This window comes from Eretmochelys imbricata, chromosome 7 (assembly GCF_965152235.1).
Source record: "Eretmochelys imbricata isolate rEreImb1 chromosome 7, rEreImb1.hap1, whole genome shotgun sequence".
Taxonomy (NCBI): domain Eukaryota; kingdom Metazoa; phylum Chordata; order Testudines; family Cheloniidae; genus Eretmochelys; species Eretmochelys imbricata.
The window spans coordinates 59,330,925-59,357,812 of record NC_135578.1 but is presented as its reverse complement, the minus strand read 5'-3'; the positions used below and the strand labels follow the sequence as shown (position 1 = coordinate 59,357,812).

The 26,888-nt window shown below is 44.0% G+C and overlaps 1 protein-coding gene across 1 annotated transcript; it reads left to right on the top strand.

Moving 5' to 3' along the window:
• The first annotated feature begins 225 nt into the window (after nt 1–225).
• On the top strand, nt 226–7,645 carry LOC144268361 (bone morphogenetic protein 2-like). Its single transcript, XM_077823166.1, has 5 exons — nt 226–400; nt 1,032–1,171; nt 2,125–2,241; nt 3,522–3,723; nt 7,194–7,645. The coding sequence occupies exons 1-5, from the start codon at nt 226–228 to the stop codon at nt 7,643–7,645; spliced, it is 1,086 nt and encodes a 361-aa protein (XP_077679292.1).
• Nucleotides 7,646–26,888: the final 19,243 nt, after the last annotated feature.

Below are 26,888 nucleotides of genomic sequence, written 5' to 3'. Positions count from 1 at the left end.
GACAAGTACCTCCTGGAGCTCTGCACTCCTCAAAGACTCCAGACCAGAGCACACCTGAGCTGCAGCTGCACTTCTCCTTCTGTAACAGCCAAAGAGGATCTAGTTGACATGGCAGCATCCCAGGGCTGGCGCTGCCTCGTATTGCTGCTCCTGCTGCTCTGTGACCCCGCTCGCTTGTCCAGGGTGTCCGTGCGGACGCAGAGAAAAGGGATTCTCGCCGAAGCCATGCGGAGACTGCAGGAGGTCTTTGACATTGAGGCCCTGCCCCATGATGTCCTGCCTCACAGGAAACCACCCCAGTTTATGGTAGATCTTTTCAATAAGGTGGCAGATTCCAATGGGATCACGAAGGCCCCAGGGCTGCTGGAGGGCAACGTGGTGCGGAGCCTTGAAGACCGAGGTAAGCCACAGAGAGGGAGATGGGGGAGAGGCTGGATAAGTGGGACAAGACAAAGCTAGGGAGGCAAATTCACCCCAGTGTAACTCCACTGAAGCTAATGGGTTTGTGGGGAGAGCAGGGCTGTATCGGGAGGGGGGGGAGAGTGGGGGATTAAGAGTGTGCAGATGTGTACGTGTGTAGAAATGTGGAAGGGTGTTGGGTGATGTAAGGTGTTTTGTATATACCTGACCCCTGTAGATTAAACTTTTATATGGAAGCCTTTGATACAAACTCATTGCTACTTAGTGAATGTTGGGTGGGGGGTGGGGCATTCTGAATTCAAAATAAACATAGGTCTGATTTTTTTTTTAAATTCTTTTAAAATATCCCATGCACAGAAAATTTAATTTGCTCCATTTTATTAGATGCCTGGCTCTTGCATGGTTATATGCTTTTGGTTTGCTCTGAAGACCTATTTTTAATTCTATTTTCACTTCAGTGTCCTATGTCTATCACTGTTTTAACACACACATTTGAGTAGTTCTTTCTGTTACTGCAGGTGACATATTGCCATTTCCTGGAAAATCAGAGTATTCTTTCTGTGTCTTGTATGTTGGACTGGTTATTAATAATCCTGTTGTTTTTTTTCTAGATTATTTTGATCAGTCTTATTTCTACTTCAACATCTCTTCGGTCGGGAGGAATGAACAAATGCTAAAAGCTGAGCTCAGAGTTTTCAAGCTAAATAAAAACCATGTGCCTCAAAAATCTTTTTGGCAACATTTTCTCAAAGTAAGTGGGCGATTATATTATTAACAATAATAACAAATGAATAATTAATCGACAGATAGTGTCTTTAAGCTAACAAAGTTAAAAAAATCAAGCATGAAAGAAATGAGACTGAAACCAACTACCCCATGAAACTATCCTGTGTTTTATGTGGTTACTGCCAGCAATGTAGAAGTTTCATCTATTTCTTTGACTCCAACAAGCAAAGAAATACAGCCAGGGTTTTGGTTTTGTTGCTATGCTATTTTTTTTTTCCTCTGAACTTTTTTCAATGAAACATCAATGCTGCCAAACAATCTACTGATTTATCTGTGCAAAAGCAAACAGGACAGTTCGGTGATCCTGAAGGTGAGCTCAAACCACAGCCAAGCTATCCCAGATTTTGAGATATTTGCAATCCAGATCCAAATTCTGCAGCTCCAGTCCATCTCAAGGGAATCAGGTGGTCTGCGAACCCAATGGGCAAATATGTGGGGCAATAGGAAACTTGGGACAATATCAAGTAGTCAAAATAGACAAAAAATAGATGGCCAGGTGATTTTCCATTTGCAGATATTTGTTTTTGTGTGGCTCTTAGTACATGAGATAATATCCAAGTGCTGAGAGAATATTCACTGTTTTTTGTTTTTGTTATGTATATTTTCATTATGATTACCAGATATACAGGTTCTTATTTATTACTTACTCCTAAAAAATTACTAAGGATTAGGGGTATATATCTATCTAGGGTTAGGGATATAGATAGATCTATCTGTAGGTATCTAGTAGATGTACATTACTTCTTGCCCTTATGTGAAGCTGACCAGAAGCCACTTTTTAGTCTCAGTGCAGGTCAACAGACAGGGTGAATCCATCCTGGAAGTGGAGGAAACGTGTTTCTTTGATGCTGACCTCTTTGCTGGAGACAATCAATTGTTCCCCATTTAATTTTGTTTTGTTGTATTACCATATTCAAGGTGGATGTGTATGAGCTTTTGGACAGAGGAAGTAAGCTGCAGAGAAGAAATCTCATTTCATCCAGACTACTGTCTTTGTATACCGAAGGCTGGGAGGTGTTCAATGTCACGCAGACAGTAAGCGGAGAATTCTTAATTCCGTTGTTTTTTATGCTAAAGATATTGTAACAAATTCATGGCCATGAGCTAGGAACTTCATGGTTGCCACTACGCTGGATATCAAAACTTCAGGGCATTAGCAGAGACAGAACCCTAAATTCTCTAGCTCCAAAGCCACAAGCCTGATAACCTGAGCTTATTAACTGGTAGCAGCGTACGACCTGCAACAGCCAAATGACCTTAACTCTGCTCATAGTAACAACATACAATAACTACATAATTATGATTAAAGCATTTTAATGTTTGCAGTCCCAGGGTAGACGGCATTAATTTCTTAGGAGAAATTGGTTTTTCATTTTCTTTTTACGCTCATGGCATCACTACAGGGCAGAGTTAAGGTTATTTAGGGCTTTAGCTTTGTATTTTCCATACCTTAATGTCTCTAGATCCTTATAAATGTAACCTTAACTCTAAATCTCTTTGGTTTGTAATACATGTTTTGGAGATGCCCTTAAATTATTGATATGTGCTCTCAACCTTATCTCCGGCTGAACCTTTGTTTTTGGTCTGGGGAATTTCACTTAAAAAACAAAATTAACCATCTGATATCAGTACAGATTTGCAACTCATTACTATCAGCCTTATATAATTATTTTATTTTATCTTTAAGATCAGATTCACAAGCATGCTGTGGCTGACTGGTTGAATTACCTCTGAGGTTACAATGGCCTGAGCTAAGAGTGACCTGAGCCAGTGATTTAGCTTTACCTGTTAGTCCACAATCATAATAGTCAGATTCAGCAATTGTTAATAATTTAGCTTGATTGCTAATTTCCTCCGATGTAGCCTGTGTGTGAGATTTAAATGAGTTTTAACAATATGGAAAGTCTGGAGTCTATATTATTCCATTATTAAGATTACTTGGGAAAAGAGAGGTCTGACAAAGGGTTCTAAATTCCTGGCAAGGATCAATTTTAAAATTAATTTTGACTCCTAGATTAATCAATCAATGTACTAGTAAATTCTCCAAAAAATAATTCTGTATTTAAAGGTAAGGGCTGTGGTTTTGGGGAAGTTACACTGTATGCTTCGTACAGCACAAAGATGGTGAGTTGCTGGTTTAAGTACAAAACTCAGTTTAACCTTAACTAGGCAGTTACAACTATTGTCTTCATAATAATATAATATGTCCCGGCAATCTTTTAGCCTATTCCTTCTTCCCCCATATAAACATTACTTAGTCCTAATGAGATAGACGTACTCAAATGATCCTCTCCACTTTTCTTTTTTGTTCCGAGGTTTCCAAATGGGTGGGACACAGCAGCACTAACCATGGCTTTTTGATCACTACAACTCATCTATCTAAAACCAAAATGGAATCTAACTTTGTCAAGTTTGCCAAGAGCCAGCACAATATGCGAGACAGTAGGAATGCTTTCTTGGTCCTCTTCACCAATAATGACAGACAGAAATCTTCCAGCTTCCTACCCTCTTCCACCGGTAAGATAATGCAACAGTAACTCTTTAAACAGAAGCTCCCTTTAATTAGTTCTGTTACTTCCTCATGCATTTTCTGCAGATAGTTGCATTAATCACAAGCAGGTTCTGACACTGAAACTGATTCTGGTTTGCCACTGTCAAAAGCTTGCTTTGATATAATCATTTTATTATTTGCCTCCTGTAGTGGGTCACCAGACATCTTAGGCCAGGTCTATAGTAGGAGCGCTTTGCTGGTATAGTGATATTAGTATTCTATACAGGCAAATGTAGTTTGGAGGCAGTTTAGACCAGCAAAACTGAAGCTTATTCCAGCCCCACCGTGAGCGAAACAAATTATACTGACAAAAGTGCAGTTTTTCCTGGTATATCTGCATCAACACTAGGTGCTTTTGCCAGCACAGCTATGTCAGTCACAAAACACAACTCATCACATCCCTGACCAACACAAGTATGCTATGCCAGCAAAAGTTTATAGTCTTCCATCTATAGTCCTGGCCTAAGTATGTCTTCTCTTCATGCCCATCATTCTAGTCAAAGGTGTAGAACCAGTGACTTCCAGCCTATGAGCATGCAATGTCAACTCCACCAATATATGGAGTTCTGGACCTCATGGGATGCAAGGTAGTGCTGGGGAAGAGGACAAAAGATGATAGGAAGGGTAGCAAGCAGAAGGAGGGAAAGCAGATATATACACTTGAGGAAGGGAGAGAAGAGGACCAGAAGGGAAGACGGGCTGGAAATGTCACTCAGATTTGTGTGTGTGCATGTGCACGCTCGTGTCCACCATACAACTTTTTAGTAAGTTAAAGAAAAAAATTGGAATTTATACTACAAAGGTTTCCTATTTATGAAATGCATCTCCCACAAAAAATGTGCTGGCTATGAAGCTAAGGTTGCAGGCTCATATTGGGTTTCAGTGCATATTACCTTTCAAGCAGATAAACAACAAACATCATAACACAAACAAAAATGAGAACCCAGGAAATGCAGAGGTAAGGTTTCCCTTCTCAAACAAGGCACTCAAGCCACCTTAACTCTGCCCCTGTAGAGAGATGTTCATTCCATCTTTCCTTCTTTCCCTGTAGACTATTGAAAGCATGCTTGAAAGAACGTTGGTTTTTATCTTTCATTTCCCACAATCATGTCTTTAATACTAAGTGTGATGATTTGTCACTTCTTATGTATCTAACATCCTGACAGGGCCATAAGCAGTTAGCAAACGGAAGTGTGCAGAATCTGTATTCTCTATTTGACAAACCTCCCAGGGTACCTCAGAGGGGAATGCTATTGCTGCAAGCTACAAATCCTCTCAGGAGGTCCACAGAGAGAAGGGACTCGGTGAGCACTAAGCTTGAGGGACAGAAGATCAGGAAGGCAACCCCTTCACTCCTATGGAACTTCTGAGGTCCGCAAAAGCCCACGGAGAGACTAAAGAGGCTTCTTGGCCCTTCACTCAGGAGGTTCGGGAACCCTGTAGCACTCTTTCATCCAGTGCCAAGGTTCCCTTAGGGTCTGAGTTACAATTTTAGGTCTATCTCTGCAAGGAAAAGGAAGTAGAAAACTTTTAGTTGTTTTATTTAAGTAAGAAAGGGACCTGCTAAGGAAAAATATATTGTGTTTATACCTATTTTTTCTTCTTTGACTCATAATAAAAGCCAAAAGGGTGTTTTGTTTTGTTTGTTTGAAAAGGGGGAAGGGTTCTGCTTCTTCTTGATTTACGTTAGACTTGCAGGTCCTGTCTGGGCTGGAAGATTCTAAATGACTGGAGAGCTTATGCAAATGGTGACATCACAAAATGGAAGTTCAGCTGTCCAGAGGGAAGGGAGTTTTTAGTCGGGCAGTTTAAAACTTTTTTTTTGCTTTTTCTTTTTCTTTGTTTTCTAAAATGTCGATGTAACTGCAATGACTAATTGACGCTTTGAATAAGGGAAGTTTTTGTTGACTGTTCAATACCTCACCTCTTAAATTATAACAAACATTCCTTACACCTCCCACTGATCCTCCACCAGAGCTAAGGGAGATTAGTCTTTGCAGTCCTGATACGTCCAAATAAATAAAACTTAAAAATAAACTTTCCAGCCTTATTTGTACATCAGAAAGGACCCAAACAAGACAACATTGTGCTGGCTCATGAGAACCAGACAGCGAAACTGACTAGAAACAAAAGTAAAACAGACCAGCCTAGTGCCAAGTTTACAGTGAAATTCCGGCTCCCTGTCCAGTAAAAGGACTTTATGTGGTGGCTTGGAGACAGAATCCTGCTTCTCAGTGTAGGGAACCTTTGCCCCATCTACAATTTGTGGTCAATAAATCTGGGCAGTCCATGTTTCTCTGGTTCTCTCCGTTTCTGCTCCACCTTCCTATACAGAGACACAACCAGACTTGGCTCTGTAGTGCAGGGAGCTGTGCAGTCTCCAATACTTTCACTATTTCCTGACCTTTGTTTTGTATTTTCAGTGCTTTTTGGGCCTTGCATGCCAAGCTGAAGCGAGACACATTCAGACTGGAAATAAGGCATACATTTTGAACAGTGAGGATAATGAATCCTTGGAACAACGTACCAAGGGTCGTGGTGGATTCTCCATCACCGGCAATTTTTAAATCAATATTGGATTTTTATTTTTTTTAAAGATAGGCTGTAGTTCAAAAGGAACCCTTCTGGAGGAGTTCTCTAGACTGTGTTACACAGATCAGACTAGCCCAGTGGCTCTCAAATGTTTGTACTGGTGACCACTTTCACACACCAAGCCTCTGAGGGCGACCCCCCTTATAAATGAAAAACACATTTTAATATATTTAACACCATTACAAATGCTGGAGGCAAAGCGGGGTTTGGGGTGGAGGCTGACCGCTCGCGACCCCCCATGTAATAAGCTCACGACCCCCTGAGGGAATCCCAACCTCCAGATTGAGAACCCCTGGACTAGACGATCACAATGGACCCTTCTGGCCTTGGAATCTATGACTCTATGAAGAAGACCTCAGGATTTGGTCCTGAGGGAAGTGCAGCCTAATGTCTAAGTATTTAAGATTTATAATACTGTCATTGTCTAAGGCTATGTCTACACTACGAGCTGGTAATGTGATCCCCCTGCCTGTGTATACATACTCACACTAGCTATCTTTGAGTAGCAATGTAGCCACAGAAGCACAGATAGCGCGGTGGAGACATGACTAAGCCATGGGTAGCATGCAACTACCTGCACTATTGCGGCTACCCTGCTATTTGTATTCGTGTTCGCTCAATGAAAGCTCGCCTATGTGTACCCGAACAGGAGCAATCGCACCCCTTACTCATAGTATAGATATACCATAAGTGTCATTGTCCTTACCCAGTTTTGTTTAAATCTGTGTGTTTCATGAGGACTATCTCCTTTGAGAGCAATAAACTCCTCCCAACGTATAGACAGAAATACAGTGTTTTTCATGACAAAGGTTTACTTACCCCTGTCATGTCCTCTTGCTTTCAGAATTCCAGCCATCCTCGCCTGAAGATGATACTTCATCACACCTACCTCACCAAAATGAGGTCTTTGCAAACATCAGAGTGAACAAAAGCAGAAGAATTCGGGATACCTCTTCCTTCTCCCACAAAGACAAAATTGTGCCATGCCAGCTCAATGATCTCTTCGTCGACTTCCATAAAATTGGTTGGGCAGGGTGGATCATTTCCCCACGTGGCTACAAGGCTTATTATTGCAAAGGGGCCTGCCTGTTCCCCTTAGGGGAAAGTCTAAGAGCGACCAACCATGCTACCGTCCAGTCCATAGTGCATACGCTGAAACTGACCAAAGACGTCAGCACGCCGTGCTGTGTCCCAGACAAACTGAGTTCCATCAGTATTATGTACTTTGACGACAATGAGAATGTTGTCCTTAAGAATTATAAAGACATGGTGGCCACAAGCTGTGGTTGTCATTAACAAGAGCCCATTCTGCCTGCAACTGACTCGCATCTGGACTCAGTGCACCCGTTCTCCACAGCCCCAGTGGTGCTGGAACAACTTCTAAAGTGAGGGTGCTGAAGGCGGATACCATGTATTTGGGTTGTTATTGCTACATCAAGCCAGGGGGGTGATAGCACCCCTAGTTCCAGCACCTATTCACAGCTCTTGTGATGTTCAGATTAATAACATGTCAGATCAGGGGGGAGCCAGCCAGTCAGCTTTGAAAAGGCTCCACCTCCAGGCTCCATCCATGGGACAGCAGCTGAGAGGAGAATGCTGCCAAATTCTACAGACCTGCTGACTTTTCAAAGGGTCCCATGCTGCCTGGCCTGTGGTGACAATGCAGGGAAGGTGTGGGGGGGGGGTGTTTCTGTATATACAAACCAGTGGGACAGAGCGGAACTTGGTTTAAATAGGGCTATAACGTAAAACCCTGAGCATTTTAGGCAGAACCATTGTTAGAAAACACCTCTGTTTGGTTAGAGTCTCGTTGTTGGAGCAGGGAGCCAGGATTCTTGGCTTCTTTCCCAGCTCTGGGAGACAGAGACTGGGAGCCAGGACTCCTGGGTTCCATCCCTAGCTGTGGGAGGGGAGTTGCGTCTAGTTGTTAGAGTGGGGAAAGGGGAGTCTGGAAGTCAGGACTTCTGGGTTCTATTCCCTGCTTGGAGTAGGGGGCATTCTCTGCAGCTGGTTCTCAGGCCAGGCCAGGCCCACTCCCAGTCTGCATATTTGTCCATTTCCCAAGGAGCTGGGCCTCTGTAGACTGCTCCTCTACGGTTAGTGTCCTTCACAGCCACTATGACACTAAACTATAGAGACCCCCAAAAGTCCTCCAGGACACTAACAGCACATTCCTCCCCCAGCCCAGGAGATCTGGCGACTATGCTTTAGGCAGGGGCTCTATGGTCAAGTGTGTCTGTGGGCGGATTCAGAGAGTGGGCTGGAACCTGGAGGTGGGAAGGGAAAAAAGAGGAGCTAGGGCAAGGGAACCAGGCATGGGGGTGGGAAGAGAGAGATTTTATGCAAATGAAATAATACATATTTATCAAATATGGCATTGCTCTATTTGCATAGGCTCCAGATTTGCAGGCCTACAGTCCTATAGGGCAGGTCCCACCCAAATACTGACGGGTCCCCGACAGTGCTGGATAGTGGAAGAGCCGTTCCTCAGCCTTGATCCAACGCCTGCCTGGGACACCAGCTCCCGCATGGGCAGTTGCCCAGCACAGCCCATTACTCTCCCCTGAAACCTACCGTTTCTGAAGCAAGAGGGAGACAGACCATGGTGCTCAGGCTGCAGGAACAGCTTTTTCTGCTGTGTGTACATGGCAAATATCTGCTATGTCTTGGTGCCTTTTTCCACTCTGTCACATGCTCTGGACCTGTGTATGTTAAAGGTCAACAATGCAGGACAGACATTAGAAATAGCAAAACACATTGTTAAGCAATATTGTAGTTTCTTCAAGTTCAACAGTAACTTTCTGGAGACGTCTGCTGCAGGGAGCTGGAGAAAATATTTATACTGTAAGGAACTATCTTTGTTTCTGTAAATAGCAACTTCTGTAATTAGCAAATTGCCAAATTGTTTTTACTGTATTAAAAGAAAGTGTGGAATATTTTTAATTAATCTGTAATAGAGTAATTTAATTTTCCAATACAATTATGAAATACGTCTTCAATGTATGTTATTGCAATGTTATTACATTGGTCAGTTTCCCTTCTAAGGCCTGGTCCAATGCTCACTGAAAACAATGGACACATTCCCATTGCCTTCAGTGGGTGCTGAATCAGGCCCTAAACTCCCATGGCAAAACTGAATAAACAAAACAAAATATCTATCCCTATGCACCTGATCCCATAGTCGTTATTCAAATAAAACTCACACTAAAGCTTGCTAGGATTTTTGCCTGAGTACCATCAGCAAGCTCAGATCCACGGGGATTAGCCCCATTCACTTTTTGTGCCAGTGCCTATCTGAGTCCCAAGCTACACTTTTTGAAAGATTGTTTCAGTTTGTTGGCATGTAAAGTTCTTAAGGACCAAAAGCCCAGTTGTGTTTCTATATTATACACTCCCATGAATATAGAGTTGTATGAAGCTATTGCAATTACATTAACGGATCCAAATTATAAAGACTCCTGCTTTTTAGAGCCATAGGGTTAAAAGAGACCACAAGTGTCATCTAGTCTAACCCCCAAATGTAGCTCAAATTCACGCCCATTGAATAACTTATTCTGTCATCCATCTAGAAGGCCAATGCGCAACCCATTAAACCACAGAGCCTGTCAATAAAGTGTATAAACTTCAGAGCATAAAGTGATCCCCACCTTGGGTCAGAAAAGCATCTGCTCTTATGGTATAGCGCCATGTGATTAGATGGCCAATTCAGCCCTGGTGTAATTCCACTGAGGACAGTACAGGCCAGATTTCCAAAGGTGAGCTGCCTAACTCATTGAAATCAATGGGAGTTAGGCACTTACAATGCTTTTAAAAAGAATACCTCTGGTAATCCGGCCCTATGTGTAGTTACACTAGGAGTGACTTTGACCTTGAATGTTTTATACCTTCCTCTGAACCACCTGGCCAAGGCCACTCTCAAAGGCCAAAGGCTACCATTCTCAGATCTCCATCCTTGGAAAACTATTAAAGTGAGCCTGTTTGGCCCCAGAGGTAGCTGCGTGCCAGTGTTGAGTGAAATGATTCCTAACACCTTTGCTGCAAAAGACATGTTTGATGCGCATTTTGGAGAGGGTTGAGGATTGCTTCCCAGAATGATGATGGGGCAAAAGGGAGCTTTTTTTGCAGGTGACTGCATTCCTGTTTGAAAAATTAATTTCAGTGCTGCTGGGACTTTCCTGTATTTATTATTTCGGCTGCAAGCTCCTTGGCACAGGGACTGTCTTTTTGTTCTGTTTGTACAGCACCTGACACAATGGGGTCCTGGGCCATGACAGCCCACTGCAGTACAAATCATTTAAAATAATGATTACTTGGTAAGGTGCTAAAATCTTGCCTAGGCATCTTTTTATTAGTTAAATATAAATTAATTAAATAAAATAATATAACATTTGGAAAGTGCTTTGAGATCCCTTGGAATAACATTCAATATGTAAATATGTTATGACACTTTAAATAGGAACAAGCAGAGACAATGTACAGGGGGTTAAAGTAAGAGGCAAACTCCTGCTTCTCTACCTCTCCCTGATGGAGAGAGCAGGAGTCTCTTGGAGCTTTCCCTCCTTCCACCTCCTCACTGGGTTTGCCAACTCACCAGGCTTGGGAATCTGAAGTGGGAGCAGCAGATGTTGGTGCCTAGTAGCAGCTACTGAGGGCTCCCAGCCTTCCCACCCGTGCGGGGAGAAGTAGGAGCCCTTGACAGGGGAAGAAGAGGTGTCCCAGCAAGGAGATCCCAATTCACCTCTTCTCTTAGAAAGGTCTTTCTCCTTGCTGGTTCCCCCACCCTCCCAGGATGAGAGGGGAAGAACTAGAATCTCTGCCACTGGTTCCCCTTCTCCTGTGAAGGCAACAAAATCGTCCAAGGGACTTTATTCCCTGTCCTGGCACCCTACATTGGGGGGAGGGGCAGTGACTGACTTCAGGAGGGATGAGAAGGGAGAATGGGAGTTAGTGGAGATGGGACTCAGAATGGGAGTGAAACTGGGAGGGAGTTTGGACACCACTGGCAAAGAGGAGAACTGCCTACTACTTTATCCAGCTAAGGGAGTTACTCCTTTAGCAAGTGAAGTCTGTGGTTTGGTGCTGGAGGTCTCGGTTTCAAACCCTTGCTGCTGACTCATAGACATTCGTGTGGCTGCTTGTGGGCCTGCTTGAGAACCCAAACTCCTTTCAGATACTGTACATTTCTTCTCCTGCCAATGTTCTCTTCCCCTTCCTGTGCCCCAGCACCACAAGATGGTCCAATGCTGCATCACCACGTAAAGTTGAGACTCATGACAATAGCCAGCAAGATGGGTAAGCTCCCTATCCTAATATATATATTCCTACACACAAAACACTGTTAACTTAAAGTTGCTGTTTTTTTCTCTTTTAGGGTTTTATAGCACTACCCATCACCATAGTATCTGGGTGCCTTCCATGTAGAGACAATAGCAGCAGCGAAAGCCTTCCTGGAGTCTCCAGCTCTTCTCCATTTTTGGGTAAAAATTTGGTTTGGGGTAGGGTTTTTCTTTTCAAGTTAGATTTTATTGCTGTAGAACCCCTATTTTATGGACTAATAGTGGATTGAGGTGTTCATAAAATCAAAAAGTGCATCAAATTTAACACCTCAAAACTACAGGAGTCCTGGTGCATAGGTTGCAGTCTGGTGCACTGCATTACTTTTTGCTTGTCCTTCAAACCACTGCAAAGGGCTTTCCAATGCACCAAAGGCATCGGAATGCAAAGGGATGTTGACTTGTTCTTTGTCACCGTTGCCGGCATTATGTGTTTGGTTTTTTTCTTGATGAAAAAAATGATTCTTATAACTGGTCACTTGTAAGATTGGTGTTTGTAAAACTGAGGTTCCGCTGTAATATCTTCTTCTCTTTTTTATTGGTAGGGATGATTGGGCTGTGTCGGTGTTAGTGAGTGTCATTCTTATGAGGGAAAGGCTGTTTGTGATGAGAAAATTCTTCCAACTATAAGGCTAGCACTAAAAACCTGGGAACCCATGAGTTTAGACAATATCTGCACGCAGCACAATACAGATCTCCATGCATTAGCCCAATGCCACCAAGAGATATAAGCACACAAACACACTGAATGTGGCCCCCTAATGCAATCACTTTCAATTCAATAATATCCCTCAATGCGCACATCAAAGAGTCACCTGGTTCCTCTGGGACATCTTTATGGGGCCCCTGTTGATTCAGGTGACAGAAAGAAGAAAGTTTTCTATTAAAGAGCAGATATAATTAATAAGAAAGTGATGGCATAGCTGAATACTAGATAATACAGTTCTGTGCCACAACAGGTGAAATATGAACAGCAAGTTACCGCCACTCAGTTCTTTAAATTATTTTTTTTCTGCACCACTCAACATAGTTTCATTATGGCTCATTAAACACTGATAATTAAAATAAAATATATTGGAATTGTTTATCCTGGACTTCGTAAGGAAATGAGGTTCATAATAATGCTGAGGGGAAAATGAGAACTGCTCCAGGACTTGTAATTAGAATAACAATTACACATAAGTTGGCTTTTATTTTTTTAGTAACAAGGTGAATTTCTTGTTGTTAAATAGCTGTATTAAGTAAGAATTCCAGAATAAGAATTGATGGATTTTGGAGCATTGGTTTAGTTTCAACATTTGAACCAGGCATGTGTTTACGTGACCTAATCAAAGAAGTAGCAGGAGATTTGAAGGGAATGTGGATCTCTACCAGAGTAGACAGTATGGAAAAGGGCTGTGACTCACTTGGAGTCTACCTATATCTATTATTATTATTATTTATTAATTTGAATTACCGTAGCATCTAGAAGCCCCAACTCTTAATGGGGCTCCATTGTTTTAGGCACTGTTTAAACCCATAGTAAGAGACAGCCCCTGCCCTGAAGAACTTACATTCTAAATAGACGCAGAGGGATTGAGGGTGGGATCCAAAATGGGATTTAGGCATTGTGGTGCTCAGCATCACAGTGCCTAACTTTTAGGCATCTAGGAAAGGCACCCAGAAGACCACTGCAATTCACCAAGCCTGATTTAGATGGCTAGGATAATAAATGGGAAGACATAGACATCTAAGAACAGGATCTACAAAAGCCACCACGCTAGGCGGGGAGCCATCTAAATTAGCCAATGGGAGATGCTGACCAGAGGGGGATGTGCTATGCCCCACCCCCTCACAGAGATAGGCGCTTAAATCCAGGGTGCAGGAAGGCCCTGAGCTCTGCTTAGCGATCCACGAATGGGAACTTGCTGCCTGGGGTCAGGAGGCTTAGGTGCCTCGGCTATTTTTGGGGACATGAATAAGGCCTTCTGCCTTGTCCATACAAAATGGGTAGAGGTGGCAGCCGTAGTGGTGGAGCTACCTATCTGATGAGTTACAGTCCTTACCTGGGATGTAGGGGATCCAGGTTCAATTCCCTCCTCTCCCTGAGGGGACCAAGTATTTGAACAGGGGTCTCTCTTGTCTCAGAAGACTCCTCCAGCCACTGAGCTATGCAATATTCTGATTTGAGGCTTTCTCAGGTTTTCCTGTTGAAGTTGCTCCACTGTGGAGAAATTATGAAAGACCATTGTGTAAATTATTGCAGTATATATATTTGTCATACAAATATATACATGTAATATATATATAAAAATAAAGCATAGAAATTATAAAGCAGTAGGGCTGGACCTCGCTGAGGATTGTGGGAGTGTTTAGGAGTGAGGTCGAGTGTCGGTGTGCATCACTGTGTGCTCTGTTTTTCTTTGTGTGTGTGTTTAGTTTTATGGTTGTTGTGGGTTTAATTTCAGGATTTCTTTTGTTTTAGCAGGCTTTTATCTGTCCCCTGAGGGGAGACGGAGCCCTCAGTTTCTTGTGGATTCTGAGGGTTTAACCTGTAGCCATGGGTTGCAAATTTTGCCTCCAGCCTCTTCCTCTGTGAAGCAGTGTGTTGTAACTGTGAGGAAGGTGAGTGGGTTTAAAAATGTGAGATCTGCCTCCCGCATGAGCAAGGCTATTGTGTTTGTTGCCTTGCTTAGCAGGTGGTTGTGGAGGAGATTGTTGTGGGGGGTGGTGTTTGTCCGTGTAGTGCAGTGGCTCTCAAACTTTTTTACTGGTGACCTCTTTCACATAGCAAGCCTCTGAGTGCGACCCTCTTTATAAATTAAAAACACTTTTAAATATATTTAACACCATTATAAATGCTGGAGGCAAAGCGGGGTTTGGGGTGGAAGTTGACAGCTCACGACCCCCCAGTTTGAGAACCCCTGTTGTAGTGGCCTTCGCGACACCTGCTGTTGCTATCTCTAATGTTCCTCCTTTATTAGGAAGTGAGCAGCTGGCCAGAGACCTGGCAAGTTATGATAAGATCAGTAGCCCTATTAGGCTGATTCCTTCGGGCTGTAAAGCTCCAGAGATTCAGCATGCCTCTCATAGGCAGGTTTGTATGATATTAAACAATGCTTCCCAGGTTTTAGAAGTTTCCCTGAAGTACGGGATTGGGGAGTGTGACTACATTGCGGCCGCTGACACTGAGGACATGGCCTGTTTTCATTGTGGGAGTTGGATGCTTTAGGTCCGTCAGTGCCCTAAGATGAGGCAGGCTGCCCTTGGGAATGGGGACCCTGTGCCTGGGAATGTGGGGGTTTCTGAGAGTAAAGCACAGGGTGAGGTGGCTGTGGCAGAGCCTCCAGATGTCTGTGGGGATGTTGGTTGGTGGGGAGATAGCACCCCCTTTACTACCTGGGGGAGATGGCATCACGGGGTCCCTGGCTCCTGACTCAGCGGACTCTTGGCCTGAGCCTGACTGTGAAATGGAGGCTGAACCTGTTGCTATGGAATCGGTGGCCTTGGCTGAGGATTCTGGCTTGCAGGCAAAGCCTCAAAGTGAAAAACAGCCGTAGAAAGTGGAGGGGTCTAGTTTCTGAGGGTGCTGTGAAGTAGGCTAGTTTGGTCAGTGCTGTTGCCTCCCTGAGCGAGCCATTCCTGATTATACTAATGCTTCTGTTTTCTTGCCTGTTGTTCTTCCTGGGGATTGGGATGTTGACCAGCCCGGCAGTTTTCTTGCCTTTGGGTCTGCTGAATCTACTTTTAATAGCTTAGGCCACAAGTCCTCGTATGTGCTTATGGTAAAGATTCATCCCGTTCGAATGCTTGTTACAGCATCGATGGTGACGGACTCCATCCATCCAGCCTGGCAAACTGCATGCAAGCCTCCAATTGTGAAGAGGAGGGGTGATCTCCAATGGAGAAATCGTCACAGAGCTATAACCACACATGTGTTTGTGCATCGTTTGGCTCCACAGGTATCCACGTCCTGCCCTTTTTGTGACACGGAGGAGGCGGTTTTTCATACGTTTCTTACCTGTTCCAGTTTACAGACATTATTTCTTTTACCTCAGAGTATTTTTTGGTTATTGTCCCTTGATTTTTTCCCCCTACTGTATTTATTTTTACTGCTAAGTATAGGTTCACAAATAGATGTGTGGTATGCCTTGCAAACTTTATTTTGGGTCAAGCAAACATGGCCATTTTAACAAAACAGACCATGTCAATGATCTGGTACTGGGCTTGCTGATGCTATTCAGTTTTTTAGATTTTTATGTCTTCACTTAGCGTTTAGATATTTTACTCTCATAAGCAATTTGGATCAGATTATTTAGCAGTGGACTATTGGACATGCACTCTGTACTGGGATGAGCGACTGTTTTTCAATCTGTAATTTACTGTTTTTTTTCTGATACTATTATGTGTTTTAAAAGTCAGTCTGTCTCTCTCTCCGTCCCCGTCCCGTCCAGTGACTACTTAAATATTTATCCACCGTGCAATAGGAGAGACTGAGGAAGCTCCAGATCGGAATATCCCAAATCTGACTGGTTACAGCGCTCTCCTGAGAGATGGAAGAGCCCTGTTCAAATCCTTTCTTCCCCTCAGGCAGAGATGGAAATTGATAAAAGTTAAAAGATGGGTGGCCTCCTCCTCCTGCTGGACTTTGAATGGGACCCCATTTGGTAGGCATCCTTCCTGTTGTAGGGCACTTAGGCAGATGAACACCTGTCGTCCCTGGTTTGTGAATCGCCCTGGGGCTTAGGCCTCCAGATGCACTTGTGCACTTGCCCAGAGGCAGGAATGTAGGCGCCTAGGGAACTTTTACCCCAAAAATGTAAGTGCCAACTAGTGAACTTAGGCAAATACAGGGTTCAGTGGGAGTTTTGTGGATGCCAGTGGAGCCAAACCTGGGATTTAGGATTGAGAGGGGAGGGGCAGTATCCTCCTAAAGGCCTGAGGCTGAGAGGAAGCTCCACAGAATAGGGGGGCAAGCAGTGACTTCACAGAGACCTGAAGCAGGGGGGCAGCCTCATAGGATGCAAGGAGGCAGTGATCTCACAGTAGCCTAAGGTAGGAGTAGCCCCGAGGATCTGGGCAGGGGGAAGTTGACCTCTCAAGGGCCTGAGGCAGGAGGCAGCCCCACAGGCTACAGGTCTTGTGTGGGTGGGGAACATTTGGGTCCCTGGCAGGGGGTGGTGTTGCAGTTCTCCAAATCCTGATGTTTCCCAGCTGTTCTTTTGTTCTGAGCGTTTTCATGGTGCTCCTTGAAAGGGTGGAGCTGCTGTGTTAGAGTAGGGGAAGACAATAGTGCAGCTGGGGAAAGGGGGCTCCTATTGGGGAGAAAAAGCTTGGGTACATTGTGTTTGTGTGGGTGTGTATAATGGGAATCAGTCAGGAGTGGTTTCCTTTTGCCCAGGCCATGGGCTGGGACTGTGGATGAGGGAAGGTAGGATGCCTCTAGCACGTGCTAAACTGGTCAAGTTGGGCAAGAGCAAGAGCAAGAGCCTGTGCTTCAGCTCAATTGGCTTCGCACGTGCTGAAATACAGTTTGCTTTGTCTAAACCAGAGCATTATAACATGTTAGATCGTCCTAGCTAACAGGGGCCAAAACCCCCCACATTTTATCCTAGTCAAGCCAACACCCTAGTTCTGCATCTGGCTGCCTGGGATAGTTATTATGGAGATGTCACTTACCTCTTTGTAAGGGATGGGTGCTGATGTCCTCTCTCTATGGGCACGTCTACACTGGATAAAAAAATAAGGTGTATTCTTAACTCGGGCGACAAACAGTGAAGACACAGCAACTCGGGTTAGCAGCTTGAGTTTAAGCCTATAGGGCAGGCTGGGGTTGAAGTGGAGCTGCTGATCCAAGTTGCCATGCCTTCACTGATATTTTAACTCAGGTTAGTGACTCCGAGTTAAGAACCCACCTTTGTTCTGCCATGTCCCATGTTTTATGTGACAGCTCCTCTACCCCGGCTGCTGCAGAGGATAGAGCTATGGGAAAGGGCCTCCTTGTCCAAATTAGTGCCTGGCTGAGGGTGCTGACCAGCCCTGGAGTTCATAGAATTATAGAAGATTAGGGTTGGAAGAGACCTCAGGAGGTCATCTAGTCCAACCCTCTGCTCAAAGCAGGACCAACCCCAGCTAAATCATCCCAGCCAGGGCTTTGTCAAGCCGGGACTTAAAAGCCTCTAACTCCTAGTAAAATAGTGTTTCCTAATATCCAACCTCCAATTTGTCTAGGTCACTCTGGACCCTATCCCTACCCTCCACTGTATCTAGCTCTCCCCCTAGCTTAGTGTCATCTGTGAACTTGCTGAGGGTGCAATCCATCCTATCATCCAGATCATTAATGAAGATGTTGAACAAAACCAGCCCCAGGACTGACCCCTGGGGCACTCCACTTGATACCAGCTGCCAACTAGGCATCGAGCCATTGATCACTACCTGTTGAGCCCCACGATCTAGCCAGTTTTCTATCCACCTTATACTCCATTCATCCAATCCATGCTTCTTTAACTTGCTGGAAAGAATACTGTGAGAGACCATTTCAAAAGCTTTGCTAATGTCAAGGTATATCACGTCCATTGCTTTCCCCATATCCACAGAGCCAGTTACCTCATCATAAAAGGCAATCAGGTTGGTCAGTCATGACTTGCCCTTGGTGAATCCATGTTGACTCTTCCTGATCACCTTCCTCTCCTCGAAGTGCTTCAAAATGGATTATTTGAGGACCTGCTCCATTGTTTTTCTGGGGACTTAGGTGAGGCTGACCAGTTTGTAGTTCCCCGGATTCTCCTTCTTCCCTTTTTTAAAGATGGGCACTATATTTGCCTTTTCCAATTGTCTGGGTCCTCCCCCAATTACCACAAGTTTTCAAAGATAATGGCCAATGGCTCTGCAATCACATCAGCGAATTCCCTCAGCACCCTCAGATGCATTGCATCAGGCCCCATGGACTTGTGCATGTCCAGCTTTTCTAAATTTCTTTCCTTAGGAAGGGAGGGGAGAGAAGCAGAGTACCTAACAAAGGTCTCAAGCCCCGCCCTTTCCCAAATTTCAAAACCTCCAATTCTCCCCTGCTGCACAACCCAATGAGTAACCCAATCCCTCCCCCACCCACCCCAGCTGGCACTCCCTCCTACAGGACAGTGCCATTCACTGTCAATGTACAGGAGCTCTCACAGTTAATTGGGAAGATTGTCAAGGGGATGCATTTCAATGGCTCTGTGTAAAAATGTCACACCTAGTCCATTTAAGTGTCCTGCTGGTGTTGTTGGGGCTCCACCATGGGAGAGCATTTAGCAGGTGTGAACTGATGTTTAGTGAATGAGTCAACTGTGGCCTGTTATTAAAAGCCATTCACAGAAATAAGAGAGCCTTTCCCTTATTACAATGTATAAGACCATAATGGGAAGTTTCTGTACCTACAAGAGCATGTGTGGATACAGCTCCATGGAGAAACTAAGTCACGCCTGTTTCTTTACTGTAAAAGCAACAGCAAGTGACCTGCAAATCTGGGCTTTGACACTTTGTCAGCATTAGGAAAATGACCTCTTACTGACAACAAGTGCAGCTGAGTACAATTTAATGGCAAGCGTTTTCAAACCAATGCTTTGATGCATTCAAGTCAAAATTATGTCCTTTCTCTGTTAAGATTTAAGGGGTGGAAAATAAGACTCAAATGTTGATGAAATCAAAAGAAAAAGGAGAAATTTGAGATAGATCAGTTCTGCTACCTACAGGATCGAAGCAAAAAGACCTGCATAGGAGCACAAACTTCTACTGCTTGAGCTAAAGGACTCCTTTTGTCAATTGGGGAGCAGAAGCAGACTCATACATCATTGTATATGGTCCAGTTACTTAAATGGGAAACACGCTTCTTAAGAAAAATGTCCTTTTTCTTTGAAAAACATGTAATGACTTTGCAGTCTGGGATTTTTCCAAGCACTTCAGAAAGGAGCAGTGAAAATAGTTTTGTTTTTAAAAATTCCTTATTTGCATTTGCTTCTCTCCTCTGGTTATCCACATTATTCAGATTACTTAATATACCTCTTGGGAATTTTTTTGCATCTTTGTATCCTCAATAGATAGAGAAGAATTATACAGCAAATGTAGTGAGAGGAAAAAATTATTACTTAGCTGAATATCAGAGTACATCTCTTTCTGGATTTATCCAAAGCTAAGCAGGAAGAAATGTCTATTTCACATTGCATTATTTAACTTCCATTTAGCCCACAAAACTTTGTCTTGTTAAAAGTATAAGAAAAACACAGGTTTATTCCACAATTATGACAATGTGAAAGCACTGTTAAATTCTCATAAAATTACTAACGAATCTTTGAAGGCTCCAGGGGATTTGCGCCCTCAGAGTTTACTGACTCAATAATTGCCTACATTCTGATCTGAAAGTGGTTGATTTCTTTTTATATGCCTTATGTATCATTATACCAGATGTTGCTATGTAGTTTTCTGCATGGAGAAAAAGAGTTTGTGTCTAATTAACATGTTGTGTTTATCAATCCTGAGTTGTTTCATGATCTTGTACAATATGTCAGGATTACTTCTGCTGTTCTATGATATTTTCCTTCCTTTTCTAATCCTGCTTTTAGTTTGTTTTTTTATTAACACTCTTTCAAAATAATAAATAATTTTTAAAAGTGGATTTGACACATCCCCGGTTTCCATATATGGAAACAAAATTACATTCAGCGGTAAATTTCCAGTTGTGCTTGAGGCTCAGCCTCTTTTTTTATATAAGCACAGTAACACCTAGTGACCTGCCCCCTACCCAGATCAGGGTCCCATTGTGCTAGGTGCTGCACGTACACAAAGACACCGCCCCTGCCTTGAAGAGTTTGCAGGTTACGCAGATGAGCCAGACGGAGGGAAATGCCCATTGTACAGATGGGGAGCTAAAGCACACAGAGATTAAGACCCAGATTATCAAAGATATTTAGGTTGTCTTTCTCTCAGTGATTTCAATGGGAGTTAGGCACCTACCTACATTGGAAGATCTGGGCCTATGTGACTTGCCCAAAGCCAGGCAGAAAATCCATGATAGAACCAGTACCTGAACCCAGAAATTGATCACCTGAGTCCCTACACCAGGGGTGGCCAACCTGTGGCTCCGTAGCCGCATGCGGCTTTTCAGAGGTTAATATGCGGCTCCTTGCAAAGACGTTGACTCTGAGGCTGGAGCTACAGGTGCTAACTTTCCAGTATGCTGTGGGGTGCTCACTGCTCAACCCCCTGCTTTGCCCCAGGTCCTGCCACCACTCCACCCCTTCCCCCAAGGCCCCTGCCCCTTCCCCCAAGCCTGCCATGCCCTCGCTCCTCCCCACCAGAGCCTCCTGCACACTGCAAAACAGCTAATTGAGGCGGGCAGGAGGAGTGGGGATGGAGGGGGAGGCGCTGATTGGCGGGGCTGCAGGGGGGGTGGAAGGTGCTGGGGGCTGGAGCCGGGTAGTGGATGGGGGGCTGCTGACCTATTACTGTGGCTCTTTGGCAATGTTCATTGGTAAATTCTGGCTCCTTCTTAGGCTCAGGTTGGCCACCCCTGCCCTACACAGTACCTTAAGAAATTACTTACTGTAACTGGAGATTCTTCAAGATGGGTGGTCCATATCTGTATTCCACATGTGGGGTATGCATGCGTGCCATGCTCCTGAGTGCTGAAATTCTTCAAAGCAGTGCGGGTTGACCTGCACTTGTGCAGTAGTTTCCCTCCTGCTCCCAAGAGAGGGTGTAAGGTGAGGTGCAGGTTGAGGCCTCTCCAGTTCCCTCTTATTGCAATTCAACAGGATCCAAAGCAGAGGGGAAGGAGTGTGGGTAGTGGAATACAAACAGGGACCACATATCTCAAAGAACCTCCAGTTACAGTAAGTAACTTCCATTTCTTCTTCAAGTGCTGGTCCCTATGCATGGTTCCACATGTGGGTGACTAGCAAGCAGTGCTCAGAGTGGAGGGGGGCACAAGGAAGCTGGTAGCAGAGGTGACTGTGGTACTGCCTGCCATTCTTATAGCCACATCCACTGTTGCAGCCTGAGTCAGAGCATAGTGTGATGCAAATGCGTGGACATAGGTCCAAGTTGCTGCTCTGCAGATGTCCTGCAGCAGAACACCTATTAAGGATGCCCTGGAGGCTGCTTGTGCTTGTGTGGAGTGAGCCGTAATACCCTTGGAACGGGGTGGGGGCTCTCTTAGCTACTTTGTTGCGTTCTAATATACATCCCGAAACCGACTTAGAAATCCTCTGTGAAGACACGGCCTGTCCATGCGTACTTTCTGCTATGGCAACAAAGAGCATTGGAGATTTTCTAATGGGTTTGGTTCTTTGTAGGTAGAACGCTAGGGCACACCTGACATCGAGGAAGTGAAGTCTCTCATCTCTGGAAGAAGCATGGGCTTTCGGAGAAAACACAGGTAAGTGGATTGATTGGTTAATGTGGTATTCAGAAACAATCTTGGGGAGGAGTTTGGGGTGGAACCCAAGGCAGACCTTCTCTTTGTGGAATACTGTGTACGGGGAGGTGAGTGTGTGTGTGGGGGGGAGAGACGTGTCTGCAATCATGGCTCCTAGCTCTCTGAACCCCCTGGCCGAAGTGATTGCCACAAAGAACGCCACCTTCACAGACAGGTGAGTCAAGGCACATGTCGCCATAGGTTCAAAGGGCAGATCTGTGAGTAGGGGTTACAGTCCCATTGAGTCATAGGCTTAATAACCAGAGGGAAGATCCTGACCAAGCCCTTCATGAATCTCACAGTAGTCAGGTGTATAAAGACAGAATGTCAGGTGTGTAAAGACCGAATGTGTAAAGACCCTCCACAGGGGAGGAAGGTACTGATTGCTACTAGTACCTGCAGTGAACTAAGGGACAGGGAGGCTGGAGTCTTTAAGGACACCAGGCAGTCTAGGATGATCGGAACATCCACAATATGAAGCAAATGGTGGTGGTGGTGTATCCAGGTGGAAAAACACCGTCATTTAGCCTGGCAGTAGGGTCTAGTACAATCCTTTCTACTTTGGCTAAGTATTTCCTGGACATGGGTGGAGCATGAGCACTCTATTTCCAATGCCCATCCAAAAGCCAGGCTATGAGGTGGGGTGCGCCCAGGTCAGGGTGCTTGCTTTTGACCCCATTCTGGGTTTGGAGATCCTGGAATAGGCAGATTCTGATCAGCAGGTGTGCAGACATGGTTAGGAGTTCTGTGAACCAAAATTGTCTGGGCCAGTAGAGTGCTAGGAGGAGGATGGTGGCTTGCCTCTGTTGTGACAGATCTTCTGTGGAACTTGTGGCAGAAGTGGGATGAGAGGAAAGGCGTATTTGAGGTTGGCCATCCTGGGGAGTAGGAGACCGTCGGCCTAGGAATCATGGTTTCTAGATCCCCTGGAGCAATACCTGGTGAGCTTCCGGTTCATCTGGGATGCAAAGAGGTCCCTCGTGAAATATGTTGGTTTGAACTGTGTTGTGTATCTCCCATTTGTGATCTATGAAGAAACTCCTGCTTAGTTTGTCTGCCCAGGAGTTGTGAATGCCTGGGAGGTATGCAGCTTGTATCATAATGTGGTTTCCAAGACACCAGTTCTGATGAGATTTTGCTCCCCACTCTTTATTTATATAAACCACTGTGGGGCTATTGTCTGACATTATCTGTACATGGAGTGAGCATACGAGGGGAAGGAAGGCCTTGCACGGTGGATCACTCGTAGCTCTAGTAAATTTACGTGTAATCTGGTCTGTCTTGTGGTCCTGATGGAGGACATGATTCCTGCTCAGGCCAGGAAACGGTAAGAACAAATTGGAAAGGGGTCCGTCCGCACCGCCCCTTATACTCTCAGTCAGGAGCACGAGGGAAACGACTGCGCATGTGCAGGTCAACAGACGTCACTTTGAGGACTTTCCAGACTCGGGCTTATGGTGTGCACATGCCCGCTTAATGTAGAAGGCACACAAGGATCAGCACTCGAAGAAGAACCACAAGACCGTCTTTCACTTGGCACCCAGTAAATCAGTTATAGACCCAGGGTAAAATTTTCATACGTCCTAAATCACTTAGGAGCTCATGTCTCATTGACTTTCAGTGGAACGTAGGCTACACAGGCACATCTGAAAATGTTATCTCTACAGTACGATTCAAGGTACAAGTTCTCAGATCTGCACTTGCAGTTCAAATGCAAGTCTAAAATGTGGGCACCGATTTTGAGAGTTCAAATTTCACTTGCATGACTAAGAATATGCCCCTTAACACAAAAATAACAAGGTCTGAGCTTTGCAACATATGGATACAAATCTGGAAGCCACTAACTGGGTATTCCAGTCTCACTGGATCATAAAGCATAAACAGAGAGATGAGCAGGAAGACCATCACCATTCCTCTCCACATTTTGTCAGATGACAGCTCACGATTTTATCCCCAGCTCCTGAGTCCAGGAGACATATAATAACTTCTTCCTTTCCCTCTTGCATGCAATGCTCAAGCTATATAAATTCTTCCATCTTTTTCTCCGTCCAAGATATACTGTTGCTGCTGAAATGTTGCTTCTCATTCATGTGGTCACAACTTTCAGCATATCTCCCAAAGTTGTATGTTGTATTTTCTCAAGCAGAGGGATGATTCAGTGACACATAAATGCATCAAAGAACCATGAAAAGGAAACACAAAGGCCAGGTTCACAACCTGGCATAAAAGAATTAGTATCCCATGGCTGTGACCTTTCCCACAAGGTGATGTGTAAATGCAAAGAGAGACAGCAAAGGCTCAACTGACACTTATTGCTCACACGATGAGCACAGAATGTTGTACGGGAGCCCAGAGAGCACTCCCTAGACAGGTGTACACTGTTCGTATGCGGATCACACACACAGGGTCTGGAGGACAAGCGCATACTGTTTAATCATATGATGTGAACTCCTCAGTCCCCTCAATACCTCAGCACACAGAAAACATAGAGATCCAAAGAAATGGGGAACAACCATGCCAGATAACACTGCTAAGCTGTATGGTACCTGTATTGTGTATTTGTGGCACCTTAGAGACGAACGAATTTATTACTCCTGTTCTTTTTGCGGATACAGACTAACACGGCTGCTACTCTGAAACCTGTACAGTGTATAAACACCCACATACTGTAAAGCTACCTTCCACCTTAGGAAAGGTGCATTGTTTGGAGGAGCACACTGCAATTTAGTCTGAGCTCTAACATGACACGGCCCCCTTTTTCCACTTTGTCTTGTGACTTATCTTCAACAGCTATATTTGCTAGCTACTTAGCTGTATGATGAGGGCAGCATACTTGTGCATGTCTGGTTAATCTCACCTCCTTTTTCCAAGCATCTAGTGCAATTTCTGCTTTTCTGTACCATCCTTTGTAACAACATGTTTTGCCATAACCTTTTCACTAGTAGTCAGTAATTTACAATTCCCTTTTATTCTCACATTTCCTCTACTGTGCTTTGGCCTTGTATCTACTGTAAAATTAACGCTGTGGGCCAAATTCTTCTCTCGGTTACACAGCTGTCAATCTGGAGTAACCTAGTGGTAGTAATTGTACTATTTATACTGGAACAAATGAGAGCAGCATTTGGTCTTACGGCTAAATCGGATAACCCATGTAACTCCATTGATTTCACTGGGGTTGTGCAGGGGTAAAAGTGAGCAACATTTGGTCCCATAACTACATTTCATACACAAACCTTCATTAAAAGAAAGTTAAGGATGCAACGTTAAACACTCAGCAGGCAGCAGAGGCCAAAACTAAGGCTGTCTTTGCAATCTAAACTCTGCCCCACTATGTGTGTGCTTCAGACAGTTTTCAATTGCATGATCACATACTAAGTTTAAAATAACACAACTTATTATATTTATTTTTTCTACAACCTTACACATACACATGGAACATCTTAAAGTAGAGGGTATTACTCTGTGTATGCCACACCAACCAAGTCCAGAAAAGTCATTTATCTGAAAAGTATGCAGTACACAGAGGAATAGTGAAAATCTGCAGGCATATCTAGGAGGTGCCGCAGTACATGTAGGAGATAATGTTATATGCTCTCTTATCTTATTGTTTTTCCACTACACAGATTGTCTTGTGAGCAGGTGCTGTTTTCAATCTGCTCTCAGTATGTAGTGTCTGTGCTCTCTGTGTAGTGTCCAGACTAATCCCTTTCCTGCAATTTGGCTTTATTAACACAGAAATTAACAACAATACAATATAAAGTTCATCTGAAACCTTCTCCCCATGTTTATCTGCTCCTAGGGTCCCTCCTTCAGAGCTGCTCAGCCCACACCCTAGATCCTCTCTAGAGAGTCACTCCCCCAGCCCTTATAAACTGAGCCACAAGCCATTTGCCTTGGTGGATCCTCAAATCCTGGTTAATACTTTTGAAGCAGAATCAACACTTGCTAACAAGGTGAGGTATTTCATGCAAACTTTGCCAGCCTATCATCTATTTCTCTTTTATTCTTATTTTCTTTCTTCAAAATGGAAAAAGAAAATATCCTTAAATCAGAATAGCTGGATGACACAAAAATATCTGCATATAACTTTCTGGGTTTCAGCCTTATTTGGTTTATACTTCTGGAGACCACTTTGATTATTTTTGTTAATGTAACATAAATGTGAAACACAGATATTATCCTTACCATAAATCGTAAGAATTCTCGGTGTTAGAACCCATATGCAAATTCAAAGCAAGAGAGGTTCTGTGAACTATAAAATATTCATGGACTTCTTTCTCATAATTAAAAAAACAATAATAGTTTTGTCTTCCTGTTGTGTAATTTTTGTGTGTTGGTAAGATTGACAAATATACAGCAAGGTCAAAATATTCCAAATTCAGCTGCTGATAGTTGGATGCCTAAATAAGTACCCTATTTTTCAGAGCTGATAAGAGCTCCCCAATACTTCCGTGGCCACTGAGAACATTCAGCATCTCTGAGAAGCAGGCTACTTATTTAGGAGCCTAAATATAAAAAATAGGCACCTAACATTAGGCCCTCAGGTTTGAAAATACTAGCGTCAAAGATCACTCCATGTTAGTACTAAATAAGTCAAACAGCAAAGCTGGGATAAATTATAATGAAACCGGTGTAAATTCTATGGACCTAGCCCTGCAGACTCTAGCCTTACCGTCAGGAATCAGGGCCTGTCACAAATCCAGTCTCCCAGAAAGCTAATGAGCACAGGTGGCCTGTAGGAGGCTTCTTGATTGGCTACAATGCCTGATTGGTG

What these genes read in the sequence shown, in the direction of transcription:
- LOC144268361 (XM_077823166.1), top strand. Translation starts at nt 226, where the DNA reads ATGCGGAGACTGCAGGAGGTCTTTGACATTGAGGCCCTGCCCCATGAT. An exon ending in TTTGGCAACATTTTCTCAAA is followed by an intron (nt 1,172 to 2,124) that starts GTAAGTGGGCGA and finishes ACCATATTCAAG; the next exon opens with GTGGATGTGTATGAGCTTTT. An exon ending in TGTTCAATGTCACGCAGACA is followed by an intron (nt 2,242 to 3,521) that starts GTAAGCGGAGAA and finishes TTTTGTTCCGAG; the next exon opens with GTTTCCAAATGGGTGGGACA.